The sequence below is a fragment of the Kogia breviceps genome, chromosome 17, assembly GCF_026419965.1.
Source record: "Kogia breviceps isolate mKogBre1 chromosome 17, mKogBre1 haplotype 1, whole genome shotgun sequence".
Lineage (NCBI taxonomy): Eukaryota > Metazoa > Chordata > Mammalia > Artiodactyla > Physeteridae > Kogia > Kogia breviceps.
The window spans coordinates 7,044,767-7,071,630 of NC_081326.1; the positions used below are offsets into that span (position 1 = coordinate 7,044,767).

The 26,864-nt window shown below is 47.3% G+C and overlaps 1 protein-coding gene across 3 annotated transcripts in view; it reads left to right on the forward strand.

The window, feature by feature from the left end:
- CHD7 (chromodomain helicase DNA binding protein 7) overlaps nucleotides 1-26,864 on the forward strand; it is a 179,188-nt gene that overhangs the window by 80,431 nt on the left and 71,893 nt on the right. For all 3 annotated transcript variants that reach the window (XM_059043515.2, XM_059043523.2, XM_067017044.1), the window contains exon 3: nucleotides 15,789-16,219. In XM_059043515.2, coding sequence (XP_058899498.1) covers nucleotides 15,789-16,219 — 431 coding nt within the window. The remainder of the gene's footprint in view (nucleotides 1-15,788; nucleotides 16,220-26,864) is intronic.

Consider the following 26,864-nt stretch of genomic DNA (forward strand, 5'->3'; position numbering starts at 1 on the left):
AATGCTGAGAACTCTTTCTAGATGTCTTCCCCAGGAGCGCTTTTGTTGGGAATGAGATAAGGGATGGTAATCAGTTCATAGCAGAGGGACAACGTTTGGTGCCTGTCAGGCCTTATTTAAGGATATTTAAAGATGAGGTGAGAACCTCACCCATCTGTCCACCCATCCGTTCATTCTCCATGTATTCATCGGTCGGCAGTTTTGAGCATTTATAACGTGCCAGTCGCTATGTGAGGTCGTGAAGATATATAAAAGAAGCTATTCTCCCCTTTAAAAAATTCCAGTTAAACAGTGATGTAACTGCAGTGAAGAGAGAGAAGTGCAGACTTGTATGGGAGTAGCTACGCAGCTTAGCTGTTTGCAGGGCCAGGAAGAAAGGTGATACATGAGTCAGGGAAAGAGGAATAATGAAGTTTGTGCAGACCACAGGCAGAAGATGGTTCTTTCAGTGGACAGCAAATGTTTTAACATTGCCTTGGACCGGTCAGTAAAATGTGTGCCCACTTCCGTATGCATTTATTTAGTTCCACAGGGGCTTAAGGCACCCTTCTGAGCACCTTGGGGGTACAGCTGCTGCCAGGATGCACGGAGCCCCCAAAGGGTGTGCACGTGATCAGGACAGAGGCTGGAGGTGTGACATCTGCTTTAACATTTGAAGGAGGCTTGGGGAGGGTTTGATACTCAGTCGGTAAATACTAGGCCTACGGTATATATCAGCTCCTACTTTAGGTGTTGGAGAGAGAGACGGACAGACAGACACATATTCTTGTATCTATATGCTCTTGTATACAGTTGACCCTTGAACAGCTCGGGGGTTTGGGGCACCGAGCTTCTGCACAGTCGAAAATCAGAGTACGAGTTCTAGCTGGTCTTCCATGTGTGCCTGGTGCTTCTGTATCCACAGTCCTGCACCTGCAGGTTCAACCAGCCTCGACTGTGTACCACCGTAACATTTGCTGTTGGAAAAAAACCCTCGTGTAAGTGGACCCGCGCAGTTCAAACCCGTGCTGTTCAAGGGTCACCGGGGGCTAGAAGGATCTAGCGGTCGGTAAATAGCCAAGTGACGTGGTGTTCTAGCCTGGTGAGACTCTTTGACTCTACCTGGAGGGATCAGGGAAGGCCTCAGGAAGAGGTGACGTTTGGGTTGAGTTTTGAGGATGGAGTAGGAGTTCACTGGGAGGAGAGAGTAGCAACAGGCATTCCAGGCCGGGGAGTGACTTGTCCACAGGCACAAAGTTGGGAAAGAGCAAAGTACATGGGTGTGACAGCAGCTGTTGGCCTGTGGGGGTGGGGGGCGGTGGTGTGTGTGGTGGGGAGAGGTAGACCCAGGGCTGGGAGGGGGCCGGGGGAGGGTCCTGACCAGCCATCCCCCAGCGGCTCCGTTTTAGATGTAATTGATGGGGGGGAATCGCCGACAAATGGTACAAAGTAAAGCAGCAGAGGTGCTTTGCGGTTTTGTTTTTGTTTGTTTGTGGGGTTTTTTTTTTGCGGTACGCGGGGCCTCTCACCGCCGTGGCCTCTCCCGTTGCGGGGCACAGGCTCCGGACGCGCAGGCGCAGCGGCCATGGCTCACGGGCCCAGCCGCTCCGCGGCATGTGGGATCCTCCCGGACCGGGGCACGAACCCGCGTCCCCTGCATCGGCAGGCGGGCTCTCAACCACTGCGCCAGCAGGGAAGCCCCGGTACTAGAGGTTTTGAATACAGGTGTGACATGGTCTGATTTACACGTTTGAAGGCTCACTCGGCCTGTGTAGCACACAGACTGGGGCAGAGGGCAGACCTGGGAATCGGGTCAGTTATCGAGGCTGTGGCAGCGGTCCAGGCAGGTCTCCTGGTGTGTGGAGAGGGCATCAGAGGCCATTTCCTGTCTGCTGAAGGCGGAGCCAAGAGGACTCACGTAGTGGGTTGAAAGTGTTAGGTGAGACCAGGTGGAGAGTCGGGGTGACTCCGCGCATTTGCCTTGTGCTGCTGGCGGAGTGACAGTTGATGGGGCTGGAGCTTGGTAGAGAAATCAAGAGTTTGGTTTGGAATTCATTAAGTGTGAGATGCCTCTTGGGGCGTGCAGGTTGCCGTGTCAGGTAGACAGTCGCCTAGGGAAGCATGGAGCTCAGGGGAGAGGTCTGGGCTCCAGGAGGGACCTTGGGAGCCATCGGCCGTGGGTGGGCGGTATTTAAGAGCGGTGGCACACCCAGAGGGAGGAAGCGTAGCTCTGAGACCCAAAGGTGAAGGCCCGCAGCGCCGCAGGAGATGTAGCGGAGAGGTTGTCGGGAAGCCAGCAGCGAGGGGGGGGAGGGGCCTGGGGTCCCTGTGAGCAGGAGGGCGGGCCGCTTGGCTGGAGTGTGAGTGTGAACTCTGTGTACCGGGAGGAAGGCAGCAAACGCTCACTCTCTGGAGGATTCTGTTCTAACGGGGAGCAGAGGCAGGTGACCAGCTGCAGGAGGATGTGGGCTCGGGAAACGCCCCCGTTGCTCATTGGTCGCTGAGAACCTGAGCGAGGGGAGGCAGGGGGTCGAAGGTGGAGAGAAGCGAGGTGCATTTGGAGGCTGTGGCTCTTTAAATCATTCCCGAGGCTGACTTCTGTCAGTGACTGTTCTTAAAGCCTGTTGCTACCGGGCTGTCCCGTGGGGAGCCCGCGCCCGGCCCCCGGGTGATGGGCATCTGTGCTGCTGCGGCCCACACTGAGCTGTGTCGTGAGGAATTCGGGGTCCCCTGCCTGCCTGCCTGCCTGAAGTCAACCGTGCCTCGCTCCAAAAGTCTCAGCACCCCTTTCAGGGCCGGGAGACGGTCCCTGTGCAGTGGCCCTCGCGTGCGCCTTCTCGGGGTCCCGGGGCTCCCGTGAACGACGCTGCTCCCTGTCCCTCCCGCCCCACCTTTGTCCTTCCCCTTCCCTGTCACCTCCCCACGGTTCATGCGGTGTGGATCCATGACTTCAGGGGTTCACAAACATTAATGAATTTTTATACCTAAGTAGCAGTATTTGGGCGCGTACTGCGATGTTTAATAAATATTTTGACACATTATATTGAGCAGAGACTAAACTTACTGGGACAAAACCTTGTAGAGGTTAGGTATCTATGAAATGAGATTATGAATTATTGCAATGCAGTTACAAAAGTTCTTTTTATAAATGAGAAAAGTAAATTGTATATTTTAAGATTTCGTTTATATTTCTAATTCTGGTGTATCTCATTTAATTTGGGCTTTCTATTGTAGATTTTCAAATCAGTTTTATTTATTTTTTTGTGTTTAAGAAACTTCCTTAATAGTTACCTCTGAAATTATCTTCACTTCCCATTTCACTTTACAAATGCTCATTTCTTTTTAGACGTGTGGGCCAGTTATTTAAGCAGGGCTGAAGCCAGATCTATCTGTCTATCTATCTAGATATCTATCTATCTATTTATTTATTTATCTTTGGTCTGCGTTGGGTCTTCGTTGCTGCGCGCGGGCTTTCTCTAGTTGCGGCGAGCGGGGGCTGCTCTTCGTTGCGTTGCGCAGGCTTCTCATTGCGGTGGCTTCTCTTGTTGCGGAGCATGGGGTCTAGGCGTGCAGGCTTCAGTAGTTGTGGCACACAGGCTCAGTAGTTGTGGCACGCGGGCTCTAGAGCACAGGCTCAGTAGTTGTGGCGCACGGGCTTAGTTGCTCCGTGGCATGTGGGATCCTCCCGGACCGGGGCACGAACCCGTGTCCCCTGCATTGGCAGGCGGATTCTTAACCACTGCGCCACCGGGGAAGCCCTGAAGCCACATCTTAGCGGTAGAGAATATCCAACTGTAGAGCCTTAGAGTTATTAGAAGGCTTTACAGATCAGCTCATCCACTGCTTCGTCTTCCAGACAGGAAGTTGAGGCATCCTGAGAAGATTGTCTTCACACTTGATTGTTAAAGCCCCCCAGAGAAAATCCCCAAAGCCAACCCTAACAGTGAATCCTCTAGTCCATCCTTCCTTCAGCTGACTTATAGCAGAAGAGCTGCCAGCACACAGAGGAACACGCCCAGGTGAGTGCCTGGCCGACGCTGGCAGGCTTGGCGTGGGTGCAGACCCACTGCAGCCCCGAGAGGCCTCGACTGCCTTCAGACCCCCTGGGCCAAGGCCGCTCCGTGGCTGGCCTCATCCCTGTTAGCTGGGTCCTTCCTGGTTGGAGGTAGATCCTTTCTGCATGTTGTTTCGTGTTTGTCAGCTCTTCCTGGGGACCAGGATGGTAACAGACAGAAACAGTTGTGAGATTGTTCCCAAGAACATTTCTGTGTCTGTTTCTGATTTGCTGTAATAGAAGCAAAGGAGAAAGCCTTCAGGGTTCCTGAAGTAGAGAAGTGTTTAATGTTGGACTGGATGTGTTAGATGATTATTAAATCTTGCAACTAGAGAGTTTATCATCCTAATACTTTTGAATAACAATGTTAAACTGCCATGGAAAACCTCCACTCCTTTGTTTGCTGATGTTCATACATAAATATTGCTCAAACACACCATCTCATTGTGAATAAATACATTCTTATTCATCCCCCTAAATTACATTTTAAAAGGGAATATCAAAATACAAATATTTATTATTTTAGGCATAAGTGATATTTTGTCAGAAGTCATCTGAAGTTACACATTTTCCAAAAAGTGATGAATTTTTTAATATAGATAAGTTAAAATAGAAACAGGTTACTCAAAATATACATAATTACATGACAGCATCTTCAAATTGTTCAGATAGTTTCAGATAGACACAGGTATCTGAGGCCTATGAAGAAGGCTGCTTGAATGGACGTTGGCATTAGGCGCGGGGCAAGTCACGCAGCGGTTTAAACTAAAACAGCGTAGTTCAGAGGGCACTGCTGTTTTATCACCATATTTAAAAATCTGTTCCTCTTTTACTCCCTCAAACTGAGCTCAGGGATATAATGGATCCCATTATAGGTAAAAGGTCTGTGACTCAGCCATCGAGCTACTCAAACTCTTGGCTGTTTTAATTGCCACCATTAAAGCTTTAGTACTTTTATCTCATAAAAATAGATATCATTGATGTAAAATGTGTGCCTGTCGAAGATACATTGGTACTTCTGCCCTGATGGTTAGCTAATCATCCTTTCGTGTTTGAAGTTAGGTTTCAGGCAGACGGGAACTTGACATAGATCACAAATTTGTTCGGATTTAGTCACTTAATTAAGAAAAGAATTCATGGAGTAATAAGGGTAATATCCAGCTAGAATATCCTCTGAAAAGAAACTTGTTTTGGTTTGTATGTTAATAACTACATTTAATTGATGGAAGGAAGGTGGATTTTTACCAAGCTCGTTCTTGAACCCCAGAGAATAACGATGTTTCTCTGATTCTAAGGCGGCAACCTCAGCAATTCAAGGGAAATATACGAGTCACTCTTTCCTCCCTGTTCGTCACATCTGTGTAAACTTAAATGTGGTAATTGGTGGTGTTTCTCTGCCTGTCTTCTGCAAAGGGGAAAATATCAAGGTGGGAAGGAAACTCCAAGAGCTCAGTGGGAGCTGAATGTTAAAATGTGAAAAGCAACTTGGTCTGGGCTTTCCCTCCAGCATGTGCCCCAGTCATGGTCATTCATTATTCATATCACCGTGCACAAACAAGATAAAATGTCTCTGGAAGAGATCTGAAATGAGTGCATCGCAAAGAAGTTTCGCCTCCTCACCGCTCTGTACACACTTATTCCTCCGTAGTACAAATAATAGCAAGTAACTGGTGGGGCAGTTCATTAAGTTTTCTCTTCTGCAGTTGTAATCGTGGAATTGTATTTGGTTGAGAGAAAAAAAATCTGACTGTTGAAAAGGGTCTCAAATCTGAACCAGTTCTAAAACTAAAACCTACCCACACAAAGCATTTGTGAGCTGATATACATAACCAGGCTTCTATTCTTGCCCAGCTGTGTAGATTCAATTATAATAATTTTCTCAGTTGCATAACATTGCTGTTTGTTTATTACTGCATTATTAGTCAGTGAATGAACCTCCCTGTTTTTGACCCCTCAGCAGTGTTTATAAAATACTTAATTGCTTTGGTATCTTCTGTTTCATGTGTAGTTCCAGCTGGAAGGAGTCATGGGGACACAATCCCCTTTAAGTGTTAAACTGACTGTTTCTAAGGTGCAGTAAATTTTCTGTTAAAATACATATCAGGGACCTTTGATGTTGCTTGTAGTGCAGTTTCTTTTCCTTTTCTTCTTTGTCCCTTCCTTCCTTCCTTCCTTCCTTCCTTCCTTTCTTTTTTACTGGAAGGAAGCAATTTTCTTTTAAAATCGTCTGCCTGTGATGGTTTCAGTGCTAGTTAAGTGTCTCACAGGGTGACGCTCCAGCCTGCCTGTAACAGCGACACCCTTCATGCCATCCGGGTTCTTCCTGTGAGAGAGGGTCCCACCTCTGTCCAGCTGTACCTTGCACCCGGCTCTCGGTGTCGTCACGTCTTCCTTCTCTTTGGAGACACTGCGGCAGGAATGGTGAGCCGTGTAGCGGCTAAGATGTGGGCTCTGAGACGGGTGGCCTGGGTTGAGTTCTGACTCTTACAACCAGCTCTTTGTGACTTTGGACAAGTGCGTAACCTCTTTCTGAGCCTGGAACGGTGCCTGGCACGGAGGGGCTCAGGGTGACCCTCCGCAGAGCAGCATCACAGAGGGATAAGGAAGTCCTGCTGTGCTGTCCGTCCTCCTGCGGACAGACATGTCTAGCATGGAAGGGGGATCCTGGATGGGGAAAAAAAGACTGAAAAAAATTCCTTTTTGAGTGCAGAGGATTTTAAGGTATGCATTGTTTACTGCTGCATAACCAATTGCCACAGATTTCGTGGCTTAAAACAATATTGCCTTCTTATCCCTCACATCCGGGAGTCAGGATTTGAGCGCAGATTGGCTGGCTCCTCTGCCTGGGGTCTCTCCAGGCTACAGTCAGGTGTCAGGACTGCATTCACATCTGGAGCCTTGGCTGGGCAATGATCGGCTTCTGGGTCCACTGACGTTGTGGGCAGAGTTCATCCCAGGCGGCTGTGAGACTTGGGACCTCAGCTTGCCCTGCCTGTTGCCTGGGGCTGCCCTTGACCCCTGGAGGCTGCCCTTGGCTCCCGACCATGGGGGCTTCCTCCTAGCAGGCAACAGGGAGTGTCCGGCCCTCAAGGGGGGCCCACACCCTCTTCACAAGCCCCCTGATTGAGTCCGGCCCACCCACGGTAATCTCCCCTTTGAGTAACTCAGAACCAACTGACTTGGGCCCTTTAATCACACCTGCAAGACCCTCTCAGCTCTGCCGTGTTCCACTGGCTTGCAGCACAGGTGCCTCCACAGCCACGATGCGGAGGTCGTGGGGTCACCTTAGAATTCGGCCTCCTACAAGATGTGAATGAGTTTTTTTAATAGGACCAAAGTAATCCATCATTAAGCATTAATTGCCAACTAGATTTGCTGTAACTCAAGGGCTCTGGATCCCGGAGAACTTGCCGAGTGTAAATTAGCTTTATCGCCAAGCTCTTTAAAATGGATTTTTTTTTGCCCTGAAAGATTGTTCTATTCTCATTTCTACACATACCCTTGGGATTGTTCAATGTTAGGTAAAAAGGCACATTTTCCTTTCAGTCTATTGAGGTTTGACTTTTTAAATTCATAGGAATAGCATCGTAAGTTACCTTTATTTTTATTTATTTATTTATTTTCACATCTTTATTGGAGTATAATTGCTTTACAATGGTGTGTTAGTTTCTGCTTTGTAGTAAGTCACCTTTAACATTGACCTTTTTTAGACCAGTGCAAACTTGGAATAAATTGCTTCTCCAGAGCCAAACTCCATACGGTTCACCTTTCTGACTTGAGGATCAAACTTACAACTTAGGTACACCAGTGATAGCTAAAAACAATGGAAGTGGTGTACGGTTAAAAAAAAAAAAAAAAAAAGATTGAATTGAACTAAATGGTTTTTAGTACGTAAATTTGGTCTTTGTCCTTAGTGCCTTGAATAGGATTTATTTATGTTAAAACATGTCGACCAGCCCAGAAGCCCTGCTGTCTCGTGTTTTGCCGAGTTTTATCCCTGGTAAGCTGCGTGGCTTCACCTCTGGGTATCTGCTGCCAAAGTCCAGCCTTCAGACACTCCTTAGAGAACAGTATGGACCTTAGAAATAACTTGAAATAAGGAAGAGAAATGCCCGCGAACTGGGATTGGTTCTCTAGACCCTCATTCCCTGCTGTTTGTGGAGTAGAGTCTATCAGGGGTAGGGCACCATGTGCACCGCGGTGAGGGAAGAAAAAATGAGGGACAGGAGAGACAATACAGTGGACTTTGCTAAAGACCCTGAGCACATACGTTATCTTTTCTGTTTTTACTTCTAGCGGGCAATGTCTGGTAAAAGACAACACTTGACGATTTACCGCCTTTAGGAACCAAGACGTTCAGAGCAAGAGGGTGAAAGTATGGCTGTGTCTCAGGTTCCCCTAGTGGGCTCCGAGTTTGGTTGCTTATTGTAAGTCAGGGGCTCCATGATGACACAGTTGCAGACCCTGTTTCTTCTCGGGGGGCTGCTGTTGGAGGAGAATGGGTGTCATCTTTTTTTTTTTTTTTTTTTTTTTTGGCGGGACACGGGCCTCTCACCGTTGCGGCCTCTCCCGCTGCGGAGCGCAGGCTCCGGACGCGCACGTGCAGCGGCCACGGCTCACGGGCCCAGCCGCTCCGCTGCACGTGGGATCCTCCCGGACCGGGGCACGAACCCGTGTCCCCTGCATCGGCAGGCGGACTCTCAACCACTGTGCCACCGGGGAAGCCCTGGGTGTCATCTTTATGGGTGGGTGGTCCTGCTGCCCTGTGTGCGCTCCAGGAAGCCCAGGAGGTCACTCAGCGTTCCAGCGAGTGGCTTTTAATTGTGTCGAGTTTGTGCTTTTTGTTTCTCCCCTCCCCAGAGGAGTGATGCTCCTCTCGGCCCCTCTGCGTTTCCCTTCCTTCTATTAAAGTACTGATGAGGGCTCCCCTGGTGGCGCAGTGGTTGAGAGTCCGCCTGACGATGCAGGGGACACGGGTTCGTGCCCCGGTCCGGGAGGATCCCACGTGCCGCGGAGCGGCTGGGCCCGTGAGCCGTGGCCGCTGGGCCTGCGTGTCCGGAGCCTGTGCTCCGCAACGGGAGAGGCCACAGCGGTGAGAGGCCCGCATACCGCAAATAAATAAATTAATTAATTAGAAAGTACTGTGGGATGGGAGATTCTCAAGATCAGGGGTGTGGTCTGATGACCCGCATACACTTTTTGGAAAACTAACACATGTTAAAACAACATTCAACTCTTGTCCAAACAATTAAGCTAGTTTTCCCAGGCCCTTGTGGAGAAACATCAAAAAAAGCAAAAACAAAAAACAAACTTCAGAACTTTAACATCACTTCAATTCTATGCCCTTGGGGGTGTGTTTGTGTGTGGTGGGGGGCAGACAAACGTTATTTCACTGCATGGTTTTTAAATACTTGGCCTGGTGCTCTTCCTGAGAATAGTAGAATTGACCTGTTACCCAACTGTCATGGTGGCCACAGAGCCGCACCCTTGGGCCAGCACCTCCTGAGCCTGGTGGCACAGACATAGTGGGCGGCGGCAAGAGTGAGGAACGGCGGCCAGACGCCCTCTTCTCCTCCACTGAGAGGGAGTCCGCGCCCCTTAGAGCTGCTCAGACCCTTAGGAAGGAGGTTTGCATGGCTGGAGCCTCGCCGCTGGGTTGTTCTGGCCCAGCTGACCACAGAAACACCACGGCATCGTGTGTCACACGTCACAGAGGCCGAGGGACCCTTCCTGGGGCGTAGTTCCACCCTGCAGACTGGAAGGTGGTCAGTATTCAATATGTGATGGGAAGCTATTTAACATTAAATTTAACAGGACCAGTGGGTTCAGTGTTCTCGTTATTTTGGATTCTGGTGATTCAAAATGCATTTATAATGTAGATGCTGTCACAGTGGCTTACGTTAATTTGTAGCTGTTAAAAGATTCTGCGCCTTTGGCAGATCTATTCTAAGGGAAAAATGTAAGCAGAAAACCAAAGGTTCAAAAATGCCTTTAGATGATTTTTAGATGAGATACTTCACAGTAATTAAAATTTTTTTTTTCAATTCTAAAATTTAATGATTCTTCTGAAGGACACACTAAGATAAGTTATTATATTTCAAAATTCATTTTATTTAACTTAGTAATTATCTTCACTGCATATATATTATAATGGAAATTGTGCAACTCAGAAGATTATATGATTATCCCAATTTTCCTGTTTTATTCCTACATCTGAGCATAATTGAATAAGCTGTTTCAATGCATTTCTATAAAATTGTATTTATTCGTAGAGTCATATACTATCTTTTGAAACGTTTGATAACCACTGCTTTGAGACTGGCACGTGCTGTCTCTCTTGTTCTCTCTCACACTCTCACATCCCTGCCACAGAGGTGATGGATTAACTGTATCAGTATAATCCAGAGTGTATTTTGAAGAGCGTTTTTATTCAAGATATTCTTGGGAAGAGAATATCTTTTTCCTGTACGGCACACTGCGTCCTATTCCCCTTCGGAGTGTAGTGAGGGCCTGGAGAGTTTTACAGTAAAGAAAAATGCTTCGCTTTGTTTGACCCAGAATTCTCCAAACTCTCAAAAGAAGACCTGAGTCTTCTTTTCTTGGAACACGTCTTAAAATCCTAAACTTAGAAAATGTTGTTCTGTCCTTTCTGCCTTCTCAAGTCATATGACCAACAAGCGTGATGTTGTTCATCTTTGTGTTTGTGTCCATAAAAGTATTCACTCAATATTGTTTTCCTAGAAATTGTCTTTAAAGATGAGCTGAATGAAACTAACTGATACATGAAAGGCTTGAACTTGAGGCCCTGACTCTGATACCAAATTTAGTCAAGCAGAAAATATTCTAATCCTTGATTCTTTTCTTAAGATTATTTCTGTACGTATTATTTTGTATCAAAGAATCAAAGTTAAACATTATTTCATTTGACCATTCAAACTAATATCTGTTCATCTTGATCTCCTCCCCTCAAAGAAGGTTTCAAAAGCTGCTTGTGATGCATTTTTGTGCCTTCGGTCACCCCATCCTGGACGTGGTTTGTCGCTGGGGCTGGTCCATTGAGGAAGGAGCCCCTGGCCAGCATGTGTCTCCCCGTCAGCCCCAGCCTGGCGGCCTTTTTTTCCAAGAACCCTCCTTGGCGTCAGCCTGGGTTGGGGCCTCTGTTCTCCCCCCGCAGGTACCAGGGCTGCTTGGCTTACTGTTACGTCCTCAACTGTTTGTTGGATGAATAAATGAATTGGGCGACAAGTATTAGTGAGTGCTCTTCTTTTTATCAGTGTCACTGACAAGAAAAAGGTGTGAAAATCTCAGTGGGACTTACTGAACATTTGCTAAATGACCTTTTGAACGCCGGTACACTCCTTTGGCTGGAGATTGAGCTTCAGGGCTCATATTGGAATTCCTTTTGAGAAGAGTGCGGAGGGGTTGAGAACCTGTGGGGTACTGGACAAGTACGTAGAAGTGAAGAAGGCTGATAGTAGGAATGTGTCTCCCAAGTGATTTTTAAAAACCCCCCAAAACTGAATTGTACTTTTCAGTCTTAAATGACGACTTACTATTTGTATTTTTCCAAGCCACTTAAATCCTAGTGTAGCGTTTTAAGCTTGTACTTGTTGCCACGTGGGTCTCAGCTGGCCGGCCGCCTCTCCCCCAGAATCTGCGTTTCTCTGAGCTCGCCAGTGCCTGTCTCCCTTCAGCCTGATTTGTGGGGCGGGGCGTGTCTCCTGGAAGTGCCGTGTTACTCTCACCCAGTTGGTAGTATCTTTTCCTTATTATAAAGCAGTGTTTTGATTTTAGATGTGTTCGTGTCGCCCAGTAAATAGAATGCCCAGAGATGTCCTATATTACAGAATGGTGTGGGTTTGCAGGGATTGTCCACACTGGAGACATCGCACGCTGTTTGCTCATTCGTGGTGCTTGACCTTGAAAGCAGGTTGAGGCTTCAAGACTATAATTAAGACAAAATATGGTTAAATAAGATAGGCTTTAAAGTCAGAAAATGCTGGTTAGTGTTGGAGGGAAAACACAGTGGAGATGGATGGAAAGTGTCTTCTTACGCGTTGTTTTTATGTTGTTCTGACGAAGGCTCCGGAGCGTTTTGGGTCATGTTTGCTTAAAGGTAACGGAGGGTTTGGCCTCGCCTCCCCGGCCCCTCTCCTTTGGTTAAATTTACATCCTGTCTACTCTGCTGTTTTATATGAGGCAACTTGTTTCTGTGTTTGTCTAATTTATATGTTAGGAAAAGTGAAGTTAAGGCTAAAAACGACTTTATCTTTAGTAGGTGGTAATGCACCTTGGATCGTTTTAATTTATTGTTCAGCTCTCCGTCGTTCTGTTTCAGTTTCAAAAGTCCACACATAGTCCTTATATATTCCATAATGCTCCAAAAGGCATATGGAATTGTGATAGCAAGTATGTCAAGCAGGAAGTCCTAAAGGGTGTATTTAAAAATACCTTTGGTATCTAACATTCTCTGCTTTTGCCCTAATAAATGAGAGGTTTGAGGAATGCCCTATATGGTGATATCAGATGTTAATGGCATTGATTACCTGTCAGGCAGTGGGAATTGATGGGAAAACGTCCGCTGTAAAATTAAATAGCATTAGAGAAGACGGTACCGTGCGCGGGGGGTTGGGAGGGGAGCTGCGGGCCTGGGAGACTTTGTCAGGGTATTACTGTGAGCTCCAGGTTTTTTCCCCACATGATTAAGGCAGGCCATCTGTTCTTTGTTAAATGTTTACAAAAACAGCTTTTCTCTAAAAGATTTAAGGAGATGTGGGCCTGGTAAACACTATAATATTTCCGAGCACCTTTCCACCCTATTTCAAACAGTACCAAAACATAATTCTGCCACATACCAAACAGGACTACCATCTTTTTTGTATTTGGTCTTTACCTTTTTTTCCTTCTTACGGAAGATTAAATTTTTAAGGGCTACTAATTTATGGCTTCATGTATTACTGAAAGGAGCATCCAAAATGATTTGTGTGCTCAAGTGCAGATACATTTTCAATCATCTGGTATCATGTGTTACATGCTTTTTCTGATTCACAGACGTGGACCAGGTATCTCTCATCAGAAGCTGGCATTTGGTTACCGGAGTTAATGCCATGCAGATTAAAGAAAGGCACACGTACAGAAAAATGGTACAGATGAACTGGTTTGCAGGGCAGAAATAGAGACACAGATGTAGAGAACAAACGTATGGACACCAAGCGGGGAAAATGGCGGGGTGGTGGTGTGATGAATTGGGAGATTGGGATTGACATGCATACACTGATGTATTCAAAAATTAAAAAATAAAAGAAAGGTACACATACTTGGAATTAATTCACTGTTCTAAGCTGTAAGCATTGTTTACTGGTAGACCTTCCTCTTTCCTTTCCTTTCCAGGAAATGTTTTTTCTTCCATCTCCTGAGAAATAGCTTGTCCCAACTAAGTTTGATCTCTGTGTCTCTTACGAAAAGATTTGGCTTCTTCCTTTTTACTTACATTAGGAAATAATATGTAACAATTAATTCTACTTCAGCAACTTAGGTATAGTAAAACCGTTAAATCAGATCCCATTAATTCTCATTGAATGCTAATTTGGAGAGCTCTTTGGTTGATGCTTGTTAAGCGTGGGGCAGGTGAGTTGGCTTTTCTCCGGATCTGGTCGGTTGTGTTACCCCTGGATGGACACTGCATCCGTGCGTCCATCTCACTCCTCTGCCCTGGCTTCTCTCTCCTCCTGTCTGTCCTCACTCTCCTTCAGCGTCTTTCTCCCTCTCAGCTCTGACCAGGAAAGGGCAATGTGTATTTTAAGATTTTCTCATACCGTCGGATTTTGGAAGACACTTTGGAAATCATCTAAACCAAACGCTTCATCCTGCAGATGAAGAAAAAGTGAAATGATTTTCCCCAGATTATAAAGCTCATGGCAGGGCCCAGACTAGAATTTTCTCTCTGACCTCACAGTTCTGGGCTCATTCTCTTACACTAGTGCAGATGGAGACCTGAATTTAGGTTTCTTCAGTAACCATAGTAGGTTTTATTGGGAACAGGAAAACCAGTTTCTTTTCTGGCAGTGATTTCTTTTTTTAAATGTTTCTTTGGGTCACTGAGCACTTTGGAAATAAAGTGAAGCCTGCAGCACCTTTCCTAGGAGGATGCCCGTGTGTGAGGTTTTAGGAGCCGGACAGAGTCAGAAGAGCACTGGGTTTAGGAAACCTAGATTCAGATGTCAACTCTGTCCCCCACGGTGTGGCCTTGGGTAGCCACATGGCCTCCTCAAATTTCACTTCTTTTCTGAAAAATGGGGGTAAAGTGTCACATTTTGGTGTGAGGTTCAGGTGCACAGACTCCTGAAAGCACTCGCTTAGTGTATAACATGAGGTAGATGCTCAGTAGACGTAAGCTGTATTGGAATCTGACTTGTAGCCCTTTGTGGGTGGTGAGTAGCAACTCCGGGGCGCCTCGGCAGACCTGGACCTGGGCTTTCCCGTGGCTCCTCTTTTGGGGGGTCATGTGTGAGGGGCGCAGGTCTCAGTCCTGTCACTTGCATCCGTAACTCCTTGGATGCGTTCTTCATCTTAGCAAGTCTGTGTCTCCGTGGAGCTCTCCGGGCTGGCATGGGGAGGGATGGAATGGCGTCCGGGCGTAAAGTGCTTACTTAGCACATGCCCAGCACACGGTAAGACTGTTTAGTACACGCCTGTGGCTGTGATTGCTGTTGCTGTTTGTATTACAGTTCCTATTTAGTGTCTGGAGAAGCATATGAAAAAGGCAGAAAATGAGTGACATTTGCAGATATAACATTTTCAAGTATTGCGTTGAAATGTAAAGGCTCATAGATGTCATAGTTTACAGTGGAGACAGATGGTCCCCTACCCCTGCCCTGCTTTGTATCATGACCACTCAGCACCCCGTCCCAGGCGTTGGTATTCTCCACCATATTTAAGACCATTTCTGGGTGTGGTCTTCATGCTTGCTGAAAATCTCCTGCAAGGCACGTCAAATTGACTGTGAGGGCGCTTCCTCTCTCTCTCTCCCTCTCTCTCTCTCCCTCTCTCTCTGCCTCTCTCTCTCTCTCTCTCTCAGTGAGATTTGGGAATGTAAAGCTTTAATAACTTAAGAAAAACATTATCTGCATTTTCTATCAGTATGAGAACTCTAACCAACCCAAAGTCATTAAGCTTGTATATGTGCTTTTAATTTGACATTTGAATGTCATTTAAATCAGAAATGACCTGTACTGTGTAAGATTTATGTGTTTACACTTGGATTTCAAACTTTCATGGTATCTGATTCTTACAGTGCTCAGTAGAAGTGTTCTTTTTAAAAGTGACTTGATTATGTATCTTTAATTGGAGTTCCTGCATGGGGAAAATGCCACTTGAATTCCATCTTTGTGTCTTAGCTTTTGCTACTGTTTTGTCCTTCAGCTTTTGCTGCTGTTTTGTCCTTCACCATTTCCTCCATAGGTGCTAAGAACATGGAAAGTGTCTTCAGCTGAATGAGAAATTTTCTTCCACCTGAACAGAAGTTTTTACTGTATTACTGAATTGCCCTCTTTATTTATTTAAAAGCTTTCCTGTTGAAGAAACCTATTTTTTTTCTGGATGAGAGAAAATGATAGGTTTCACAAACGCATAGTTGGTTAAGTTTGCTACCTTGAGTGTAGTGTAAGTTTCAGAAGCATCAGCCACTTAGCTTTCAGTTCCTTTCTTCACTGCGAAGAATGATAAACTAACTTCAATTCCTATTTGTGTCTCTTAGCATTCTCCATCGGAGCCCTTTCTAGAGAAACCAGTGCCGGATATGACTCAGGTTAGTGGACCGAACGCTCAGCTAGTGAACAGTGATGATTACCTGCTGTCAGTAGAACAGCAGCCGCAGCAAAAGAAGAAGAAAAAGAAAAACAACCACATTGTCGCAGAGGATCCCAGTAAAAGTTTTGGTAAAGATGACTTCCCTGGTGGGGTTGATAGCCAAGAACTAAACAGGAACTCCCTAGACGGGTCCCAAGAAGAGAAAAAGAAAAAGAAAAGGCCGAAGGCAAAGAAAGATCCCAAGGAACCGAAAGAACCCAAGGAGAAAAAAGAGCCCAAGGAACCCAAGACCCCGAAAGCCCCTAAGATTCCCAAAGAGCCAAAGGAAAAGAAAGCAAAAACTGCCACGCCAAAACCCAAATCCAGCAAAAAGTCAAGGTAGGCTGTGGGCAGAAACCACCACCACCAAACACAGTAGAGACACAAGCACAACAGTTACAGCCTGTGGAGTGGGGGTGGGGACGCGGGGTGGGTGTGGGACCCTCTGACCTTTGCCCTCATTGCTGAGCTGCTCTTTCTCCTCCCCCAACTGGAAGGTTAAGGTGTTTATGCAGTCCTAAGATTTAGGACTCAGTTATTATGAACTGTTGATTTGGTTGGTAGATTCTTTAGAAATGTTACCGGCTAAAAATTGTTTATTATTTTAAAGTCACTTTCTTGTATTTTTGTGGAAGTCTGTCATTTAACAGATAGAACCAAGTTACCAGCATAATCATTTGTGAGCTTAGACCACCAACCTCCTTTCCGGCGACAGTGCCAAACTGGGTAAGGAAGGTTATAGAAGCCAGGCGAGTCACTGTATTTCACTAGGCTTTTCAGTCCTGCTTCCCAGAAGTTGAAACAGGAGAATGAATTCTCTCCACTTGGCAGGCGGAGTAAGCCTTGCAGGGGCAGCGTTGAAATCCTAGTGGGCAACGCGGGAGAAATCAAAGAGCAGTTACCCGTTTAGATGTGCACTGGAGAATAGCATGCGTTTTAGGTCCTAGGAGATAGCCGCCTCCACATCATGCTTCCCCTCCGGTCCTTCCCCACCAACTCCCTGACCCCCCAGGAGGCATATTTATTCAGTAAGAAAAGCTGAGAGGAGAAGACATTGAAGACTAATTTTTTTCATTTGTACCGAACATTTCTTACAACTGTTCTGAACCAGTTCCAAACATCTGAATCTGTTTTTCAGAATGTGGCTCATGTTAGAAAATATAGTTTCCAGATGGAAGTATGGTCAGACTTGGTTACTCTGAACCTGCTGGCGGACGCGGGAGATCACACGCGCCACCTCTTCCCGCCACGTGCGGATGCCCGCTTGTGCAGGGCGCGTGGTGCTCCACCCCGACATTGACACGCGCCACGCGGGCCTTGCGGGCTCGCTGGCCTGGAAGCCCTGGGCTTGTGAGCTTTCTTGCGTGTCGGGAGCAGGTACACTAGGAAGGGTGGTTTCTGTAACTAGAAAGATGCCGCAAAGTGAGAGAACAAACTGGGATTTTCAGCTTCCTGCTAAAAATGGCTGAACAACCCGATACGTTATTCTGTAGTGTTTTGAAAGTTTGAATCATAGTCATTAAAAAAACTTTTGTCACCAGTACTTTTTCTGGTACCCAAATAACGGAATTACAGTTGGCCCTCCATAAAGGACTGGAGCATCTGCAGATTAGGGTGTCCGCTGGGGTCCTAGAACCATTTCCTTGCAGATACTGAGGGAGCACCGTATATTCAATAACTCAGTCTTATAGGTAACCTAATATTCGCATTTCCTTATAGTGTTCTTTGATGCCTCAGTATGTGGTTTCTTGATTGAAAGCAATTATGTTTTTCTCCTTATGAACACTCCTCTAACCTCAGAATTTATTTTAAATTCTACTTGCATTTACTTAAGCAATATTTTATTAAGGACTTACTGTTTGTAGGTACTGTGTTAAGTCTTGGGGATGTGAGCCCAGAGGACAGTTAGACCTCCAGTCTGATTTATGAGGGGGTTTTAAAAAATACATAGTTGCTTAAGTCTGAATATTATGCTTTTGGTAGGAGGAAGCATGTGCTTTATTTCTCCTAAGGAGAAAGAAATCAAAGCAAAATCTTAAAAGAATGTATTTTTTTTAAAAAAACTTACAAATGTAAGAGTGTGTGTTCTAAAGAAGTTTTCTGGAACTCAGAACATATATCACCCAAACTAACTGTAGCCTCAAAATACATCTGTCTTAAGTTTTTATCTTAATTTTTTGAATTTATTACCAAATGTTAAAATTGATTTAAAAAACCCCACTGTATCTCGGATACTTGTCATAAATTTCCAAATATATTCTTCCAAGCTCTCAGTCTACCTCAGACTGACCCTATCTTTACTTTTTTCTTTTCTTTTTTTATAAATTTCTTTTTTTATTTTTGGAGGCGTTGAGTCTTCGTTGCTGTGCGCGGGCTTTCTCTAGTTGCGGCGAGCGGGGGCTACTCTTCGTTGCGGTGCGCGGGCTTCTCACTGCGGTGGCTTCTCTTGTTGCAGAGCACGGGCTCTAGGCACGCGGGCTCCAGCAGTTGTGGCTCATGGGCTCTGGAGCACAGGCTCAGTAGTTGTGGCTCACGGGCTTAGTTGCTCTGCGGCATGTGGGATCTTTCTGGACCGGGGCTCGGACCCGTGTCCCCCGCGTTGGCAGGCGGATTCCCAGTCACTGCGCCACAAGGGAAGCCCTGACCCTATCTTTAAAAAGGTACTTTAGCACACCCTTACATCCTGTAGGATATGTTGGGGCAGATATTAAATCGCCCTGTTTAACGATGAAACTTACTGAAATTTCCCTAACGACCCTAAACGGGCGTTAGGAACTTGGGGCATCGAATCCAGTCGTTCCGGGGCCCCCCGCCCCCTTGGTGCAGGTACAGACTCTGCCTTTACCCGGCAGGAGACCCGTCAGTGCGGGCCCATCTGTGCCCTCAGCCACCCAGCCTGAGGTGTGAGTCTCTGTGCAGGGTGAGCAGCTCACGTGGCTGAGTGTGAGTGATGGCTTTGCGTGGAGTCGCCCGCTTTGGGCAGGAGGAAGGCGCGTGATTATCTTCTCCTAAGGAGGAAGTCTAGTACTTTTTTTTCTCGCTTTTGACGCGTAGTCTCAGTTGATGGCTGCTGTAGGTGACGGTCGTTTTTCCCCGAGTGGTGTGAAAGTAATTGAGGGGAACCCTTCTTGAGAGCTTGGAGAAGTGCAAGTGGGAAGGGGGTGCGTCCAGGAGGGCCACCGAGAGCATTTGCGGCGCCTCTGCTGGCCCTGGCAACTTGACCTTGGAGGGCCACTTGCTGATTTAGGATGAAGTGTGGTGAGGACAATGCCTGAGAGGTTTTCCTGTTGTTGATGTTCAGATGGGGATGGCAGTCCAAGAAGATGGTAACTGAATAGAGATTGTCATTGAATTCACCAGCCAACCCATTACTGTGTTGAGCTACAGTGTTTCAGGTGGTCAGGGGAATGGAGTATCCCAAGTTGTGGTCTCGTTGTTCCTCTAAGTCTAGGAAGGAAAAAGCGTCCCTGAAGCAAGGATAAGTGGGCTGCACACAGCTACATGTAAATTTTGAATAGCATAGCAGAATAATTATGTAAATTGAATATGCAGTGATGAAGGTAATAGGAGGTTTGGGTTATGTCAGTGCTGGGGCTGAACTGCCAGAGCAGGTTGCTTTAGGCGCTGGAATACCGCAGCGGCAATTTTGTTTTGCAAAACGTTATGTGACACCAGTTATTTCCATCCTTGAATAAGTTAACTTGATGAATTTGTTTATACAGAAAATAATTCTCCTACAGAAGGCAGAAGCAGAGGGGATAAACAGAAATGGAAGGAAATATTTACTGTAGAACTACTCACATCTTTCTTGTTTGGTCCTCTATGCCTTATCGCTGTTGCGATTCTCCCAACAAACGTTCTGCCCTTTGAGCGGCTGGTGACGGCAGTGACCCGCTGGGCGTCTGCGTTACGTCCACGCTGCAGAGAGCTGGTTTTGCGGCATTCACACACTCACAGTCATAAATGACCTGAGAAGGGGGGCTGTCATTGGTGGGGCTGATTTTCTTTGTGTGCCTTCACGGTGTCCTGCTCACTACCTGTCATCCCCGAAAGCCACTGAGGCTTGAATTTCTGGCCACTCCCAGCAAACTGTCCCCTTTGGCAACCAAGATGTAATTGGGTCTGTCTCGCCTGTGCAGGAGAACCTAAAAGGATCTGCCCGGAAGCCGTTCTGTAGAACGGTAGTGAAATAGGAAAAGGTGTCAGCATTTCAGAAAGAGACATACATTTATTTGTTCGTTTATTTTTGGCTGCGTTGGCTCTTCGTTGGTGCGCGCGGGCTTTCTCTAGTTGCGGCGAGCGGGGGCTACCTTTCGTGGCGGTGCGTGGGCTTCTCGTTGCGGTGGCTTCTCTTGTTGCGGAGCACGGGCTCTCGCCGCACGGGCTTCAGTAGTTGCGGTGCATGGACTCGGTAGTTGTGGCTCGTGGGCTTCAGTAGCTGTGGCACATGGGCTCTAGAGTGCAGGCTCAGTAGTTGTGGCACGTGGGCTCAGTAGTTGTGGCTCGCAGGCTCTAGAGCGCAGGCTCAGTAGTTGTGATGCACGGGTTTAGCTGCTCCGTGACATGTGGGATCTTCCTGGACCAGGGCTCGAACCTGTGTCGCCTGCACTGGCAGGTGGATTCTTAACCACTGCACCACCAGGGAAGTCCCCAAAAAGAGACATTTAAAATCTTGGTGAAAAAAATGGACCGCGTGACTCTTTTCTAATTAGGACCATATCTTTTTTCCCCTCTTCCCATTTTAGATTAAATATATATTTTTCTACCTGTCTAGTGCTTTCCCCAGGTGTCTTTATAGCTTCTAAATATTGACGGTTAATATTGAAAATAAAGGCTAAGACAGTTGTGGCCCGGAGAGGATGCCATTTTGCATATGGAAGGATTCACGGAGCTGAAATACGAGGATTTGAGGTCCTCTCTTCAATGCGTTTTCTGTTGTGTGTGCTTGGGCCTTGTGAAATGACAGAGAATTCGGAGGAAGTGCTTCCTTTGAATGACTCTTGGAGGATTTAGTGGTCCATTTAGCTATATAAAGATTCTTTGAATGTACATAAAGAAGGGAACTTAGCCAAAGGTTGTGACTTGACTACTGAAGCTTCATTTAAATGAAGCCATGGAGATTCGCTTCTAATGCAGTTTCTAGGAACTCATCTGGTCCTTGCCCCCCTCTCCACCCCCCAGTATTAAAGTTAGTAGGAAGGTAAAATGCTACTTCTCAATTAAGAGTGAAGATACATTTTTTTAAACTGTGAAAAATAAACATACCACTCTTACTTCAAAAGACATATAAAGTACCCAAAACACGTCAAGTGTATTTTTTGCATCCCACACTGTCATTAATATTCGTGTTGCTACTTTCTTCTGAGGAACTTAGTTAACTTTTCAGGTATTGTTTTCTCAATTGTGATCTAAAAGAGTAGCGGCATGTACCTGAGAAATATGTTCATTCAGCCAGCAAGCCCAGTAGTGGTGTATTTTGAGTAACTCATACATATTTTCTAATGTGCTCTTATACATGTAAAATTTCTCGGACACAAAAGCAAACCGTTAAACTTGTTTTGCTAATAAGTACAGAAAACCTAGATAGTCGGATATCTCCCCATCAGGTAATAAAGTAAATTAAACCGGCAGCTTTTCTTCTTCTGTTTTCCTCTTCTTTCTTTTATTCACATGCCGTGACTTAGCTTTGACCCAAGACACTGGATAGTTGAACAGACTGAATTAGGTATTTTGGATGCTGTACCAGCAGAAGAGAGTGTAGGTTTCTCTGGCACGTGGTTACAAAGGACTTTGGAGACCTTAGGTGTCGGCGGGGAACAAGGAGGAAGCGTCCACGAGCGTCACGTGTCTGCCCACTGGCCTGCCCTGTCCGCTCCTGGCCGTTACGTCCAAGCTCCAGGCGCCCCCCTCCCCTTCCGAAGATCGCCTTCTCTTTGACCAAGGCGCCGGGCCGTGAGGTCTTCTTAATCCCCGCGGGGATTCCTCTCCTTCCAGAAAGGAAGGATAACCATCTCGGAGACTTCCTTGTACATGCGAGAGGCCAGTGACAGGCCACCTTGTGACCCTTCCTCTATCTGATTTGTCTTAAATCAGGAAGCTGTCGGCCGCTTTTAGTTCAGACTCTGCCGTCTCTGATAGCCCGCGATTCCCTTTACACTCGCTGCAGGGGGCGGATGCCCAATATCACTGAGCCTCAACGGCAAGTTCTGCCGACTCATGCTCTGTGCCGGGCCGGATGCGGGAATGGGCCACAGTGGGCCTGCTGGGAATTTGTTCCTGCCCGTCCGGTGAGCTGCAGTGGACCTCAGCGCGGTGGCCTGCTGGCCTTGCGGTTGTGTGGGAGAGGTGAGGTAGGTACCACTGCACCCCTCAGAGGACAGGTGAGAGGTGAGGCGGCCCTGGGCAGCAGGAGGCTGTTAGAGGGGCGTTTTTCTGGAGACGCCTTCCTTTGAAGTCTTTCTTCAGCGGAATTTTAGGGTGTCGCATGTGTTGCCGTAAGGAGATGTGTTGGCGATGTCAGAGTTGGAAGGTAAAGAGCGGGAGTCGTCACAGGCCGATTTTTTAAAATTACCATTAAAGGTGTCTGGATATGAATATGCTTTTGAAAAGTATGAGGTTCTGGGCAGATGCAAAACTTGTCACGTGGTGCATAAAGATCTTTTTGCTAGTGTCTTCTGCCCAGACAGAGCCCCCCGTGGGGTGTTGGATGCAAAGCCCCTGTGAGAGCATCAGTCACGTGAGAGGCCCCTTTTCCATGGAAGTCCGTGTGACTGAGCTCTAAAACGTTAAACAGGGGGCTGGAGAGTTCGAATTAAGGAAAAAAGACACTGTGGGACTTCGCTGGCAGTCCAGCGGTTAAGACACCGCGCTTCCGCTGCAGGGGGCGCGGGTTCCAGCCCGAGTCGGGGAGCTAAGATCCCACAAGCCGAGTGCTGTGGCGAAAAAAAGAAAAAAGACACTGTTCTCTCTCTCTCTCTCTCAATTTTAGAAAGGCGACACCCTTGAACTTCCATTGGATTACTAATTTTATGTGTAGCCCGATTGCTGGAGGAATAATATAACTTCGTGCTCCTTCTGTTGGGGTAGGTGGTGAGGTTTTCCTCCTCGTAGGCCTTGCCATTTGCCCTGCCTGATTCTCCACCTGTGTCCCTCATACCTCACCCGATTAAACCGAGGGTGGGCTGCATGTCTCACCGGTGGTCATAGCCACCTTGGTGGATCAGAGAAGATACGTACGAATCCAGGAAGCGGGGTTCTGGCTGCCTGTCCCCGTCCTGGGTCGTGGGGACGCTGGGCGTGAGTAAGACTTGCATCTTAGGACTTGGCACAGACAGCCAAGTATTGGCCCTGCTGTTTGGCCCTTGGAAGAATGTCCCATAGTAAAAGGGCACTGGAAGGCGTGCTTTCTGCCCAGGTCGTGTGATGTCTGGTTTGCCTGATCCTTTCTTCCATGTTGCAGTGCCAGGCGGTGCTTCAGAGCTGGGGGGCTAATGTTGATGTTTGTTGAGCTTCTGGGATCAGATCACACATCAGCTCACCGGACTTGCTTCCATCTTACTTCTGGTGGATCTTGATTCAGTCCATAAAACTCAATAACCTTTAGATTTTCCGTGATAATTTGTGACTTTGTGATTTTTTTTTTTTTTTCCATCTGCAATATATTCAACGTTAAAAATGGGTTTAGCTCTTTCAGGAGAACTTTCTACTGTACTTTCTCTTTCATTTTTTAAAAACATTCTTCTTTATAAAATGGTCAACTGGAGCTTTCCTCAGGACAGGGTTCTGATGTTATTGGAAGGCGACCCAGGGATGAGCCGGAGTAACAGAGACGTTCACCAGGGAGGGTTTCCAAGGCCTGGAGGGTCCCCCAAAAGGCCAGGCCAGTGCTGGACCCCTAGTATGTCTCCACGAGGAGGTGAGACCTTCAGGCCGGCCCCTGGACGGAGACAGGGACTCTGGAGCCGGGCAGGTTCTGGCCCAGTCCTGGGACGGCTGCTTCCTGGGTTGAGCGTGTAACCCCTTTGACCCCGTTTCCTTATCCTTGCACGGTTTGATTGTAAGATGTGAAGGCGAGGCCTGTTGAGTTTGAAATACACATTTTAAATGAAAGCAAGTTGGGTTTCTGTATCTTTCCTAACTTTCTTTGCTATTCCCTTCCTAGAAATTTAGCACAATTAATGTACTTCAAGAGTACTTGATCGTGTTAAGAGTTACTTAAGGTAACAATTTAAATTATTTTTTCGAGGCAGAGAACTTAAAAATTCTATTGATAATTTGTCTTTGCAATTTGTTGTTCCGAAGTAAAATAGAACCCCCTCCCCTAACCCCCTCTCTCTTCCACTTCTCAGCTCTCCTCCTTTCTCTGTCTGAAGCAGAAGCGTAGGGTGAAGAATTTGTGGGTGGCATTTAGGAGTCGGGGGCCGGCTCAGCACCCGAGGGCTGACTGCCTGGGCAGGTGGGGGCTCCTGTCCCCCGATCCTGCCCAGATGCTCTCTGCCCCGCGTTGCCTTGTAGGGAGTCTCAAGCGTTTGGACCGTCTGCTGACCGCTGCTGGCCCTTGGCCTAGGGAGCTCCAGGGGCCTTCGTGTGTGAAGGTGTAGACTTCTGCGTTTCTTGTCTGTCGTGCAGAATTCGTCTTGACTCTTATTTCATTAGTTTATTCTGTCACCTGCATTTTATCACATCCCAGTTAAGCTGTTAAATGAAATTTTAGTCTTAGGACTTTAACATTTTAATTTTATTTCGTTGGGTTATTTTACTTCATGATGTATCACATTTTATATTGCCTTCATTGATCGTTTTAAACTTTTAGTACTTTATCTTGTCGCTTTTTTCGTTTGCCTCTTTATCTTTTAATTTTCTTTTTTCATTGTTTACAAACTTAGAGGAAAGTCTGAAGTGGAGAGGCCAGACGCTTTTCTCCCACCAGCCTTGAGACCTCGACCCTAGCGGCTCATGTATTTTATCATACATGATCTTTCTGAATCACGACAAGCCATGCACTTCCTGTGCCGCAAAACGTCACTCACTTCTCATCCGTGACATTCAGTTTTTTATTGAAAGGGCTTTATGTATGTACAATATAAGGATGTGTTTCAGTACTCTCTGCTCTCCTAAAAGATGGTTAGTGTGGCCCTTCGGCTTGATTTCCTGAAAGCGGCCCTGTTCGATCTTCGCGAGCCTCCGGGTTGACTTTCCCCAAATGGGAGGCGGCTCATCCCTGGCGTGTCCTGTCTCGAGGGCCTGCGTGGCGGAGAATCCTCGGTCCCCCGCTCCGCCCAACCCCGCCACTGTCCAGACGGCTTCACCCGCTGACTCTGTTCCTCTCGTTACGTTTGGTTCCGCGATACGGTCCCTCTTCAAACTGTCTTTCCTTTGAGGACTTAGATCCATAGGCTGGTGCTTATCCATGTTTCACTGCACTCTGTAAGAAATCAGGGCAGCTAGCTGGCTTTCCAGTAAGTTCTGGCCCTTTGCATAAAGTCATGTTTAAAAGACCTGTACTCGTTCCTCACCAGAAAGCCTTCATTATTTACATGCTCTATCTTAGCTTGGATCGCTGTGTCCAGCCCCACTTCAGGTACTGTCACTGGGCCCACCGTTGTGGACTCTTAACAGCCGTACACTGAATATGTCCTTCCAGAGGGATGCTTTCCTCCATGCAGATCCCTCCTCTCTGAACCCAGCACTTGTTTCTTGGAGTTCTCATCAGGGTGGTGTAGGTGTTGATCACATGGGCTTGGGGGAGGCAACCACAGAACTTTAGAGCTCGGTCTGGCAGGGCGACCTAAGTGTCACTTAGCCATGGACCCTGAGAATGTCCTGCTGCCTGCCACCGGGACCTCCCTCTCATGGTGAAATGTGGCATGTAAGTAAAGCTGGCGGAGGGACAGTGGCCCTACAAACTGCCGGCAGCGTCCCCAGAAAGATATAACCCTTTCCAAGAGTACAAGGGCCCGCCTGGCTTCACGAGGGGGTGGCCCTGCGTCTTGGCCTCACCAGTCATGGTGGGCGATAAGGGTCAGGAAATGAAAGAACTCTGTGAGCCCGGAGGGGAGGTGTACAGATGTACGGGGTTTGGAGACTTGCTAAGTTTCACTCTACTTTGGTAGTAGTTTAGCCCCGTTTGACTGAGCTTCATAAAGATAGAATCTACGTGGGGTTTTCGTCAACGAGTTAACGAGAAGAGCGCTTTAGCTGCACATAGGGCTGTGTGTGCGTTTGTTGACTTCACGGTTACTGGTACTGTTTAATCGGTCAGCTAGAGTTTATAAGTAGCCCACCTGACCAGGTACAAGGAAAACAGAGATAAATAAGACACACTTCCTTCTTGAGCTAACAGGACAGTTGGAGGAAGACATATATACACACACACCCCCGGTGCTTTGGTTTTACTGCATTGCAGTAATGTTACCGCCCAGTACTGTGTGTTTTAAACCTCTCTTGTGTGGGGTACATCACGTGGCATGTAGAGAGGGTGAGATCTTACTAATCGAGACTCTGGTGGCCAGAGAACGGTCCTCTGACTGAGTGACGCCCAGCCGAGAGCCTCGCAGACGAGCGTGCGAGGGGCCGTGGAGGGAGGAGAGGTGTGCGTACACTTCTGGGAGCGGTCCTGTGTATCTGCAGGGTGGCGGGTGGAGAGTTTGGGGTGCGGGGAAAGTAGAAAAAAAATGCAGTTCATGTTGCCGATGACAAAAACCGCGCACTGAGCATCTCAGACGTCAGCGCGCCTGGGGCTGGGGCTTTGGGCGGCATGATTCGGTCGGGTCTGCGTGTGAGCCGGCCGCTTTGCTGGTGCCTGGAGCTGGGTTCGCAGGGCACGATCGGGCGGCAGGACTGAGCCACAGAGCTTGGGAACGCGGCGGGCAGGGCCGGTCCAGGGGAGGCGTGGAGGCAGCCGGGGCTTCTCCGGGCCAAGGCCAGTCAGGGCTGGACCCCGCACAGCTGGCTCTTCTGGCCGTCCTCGCTGGCGGGGCGGCGG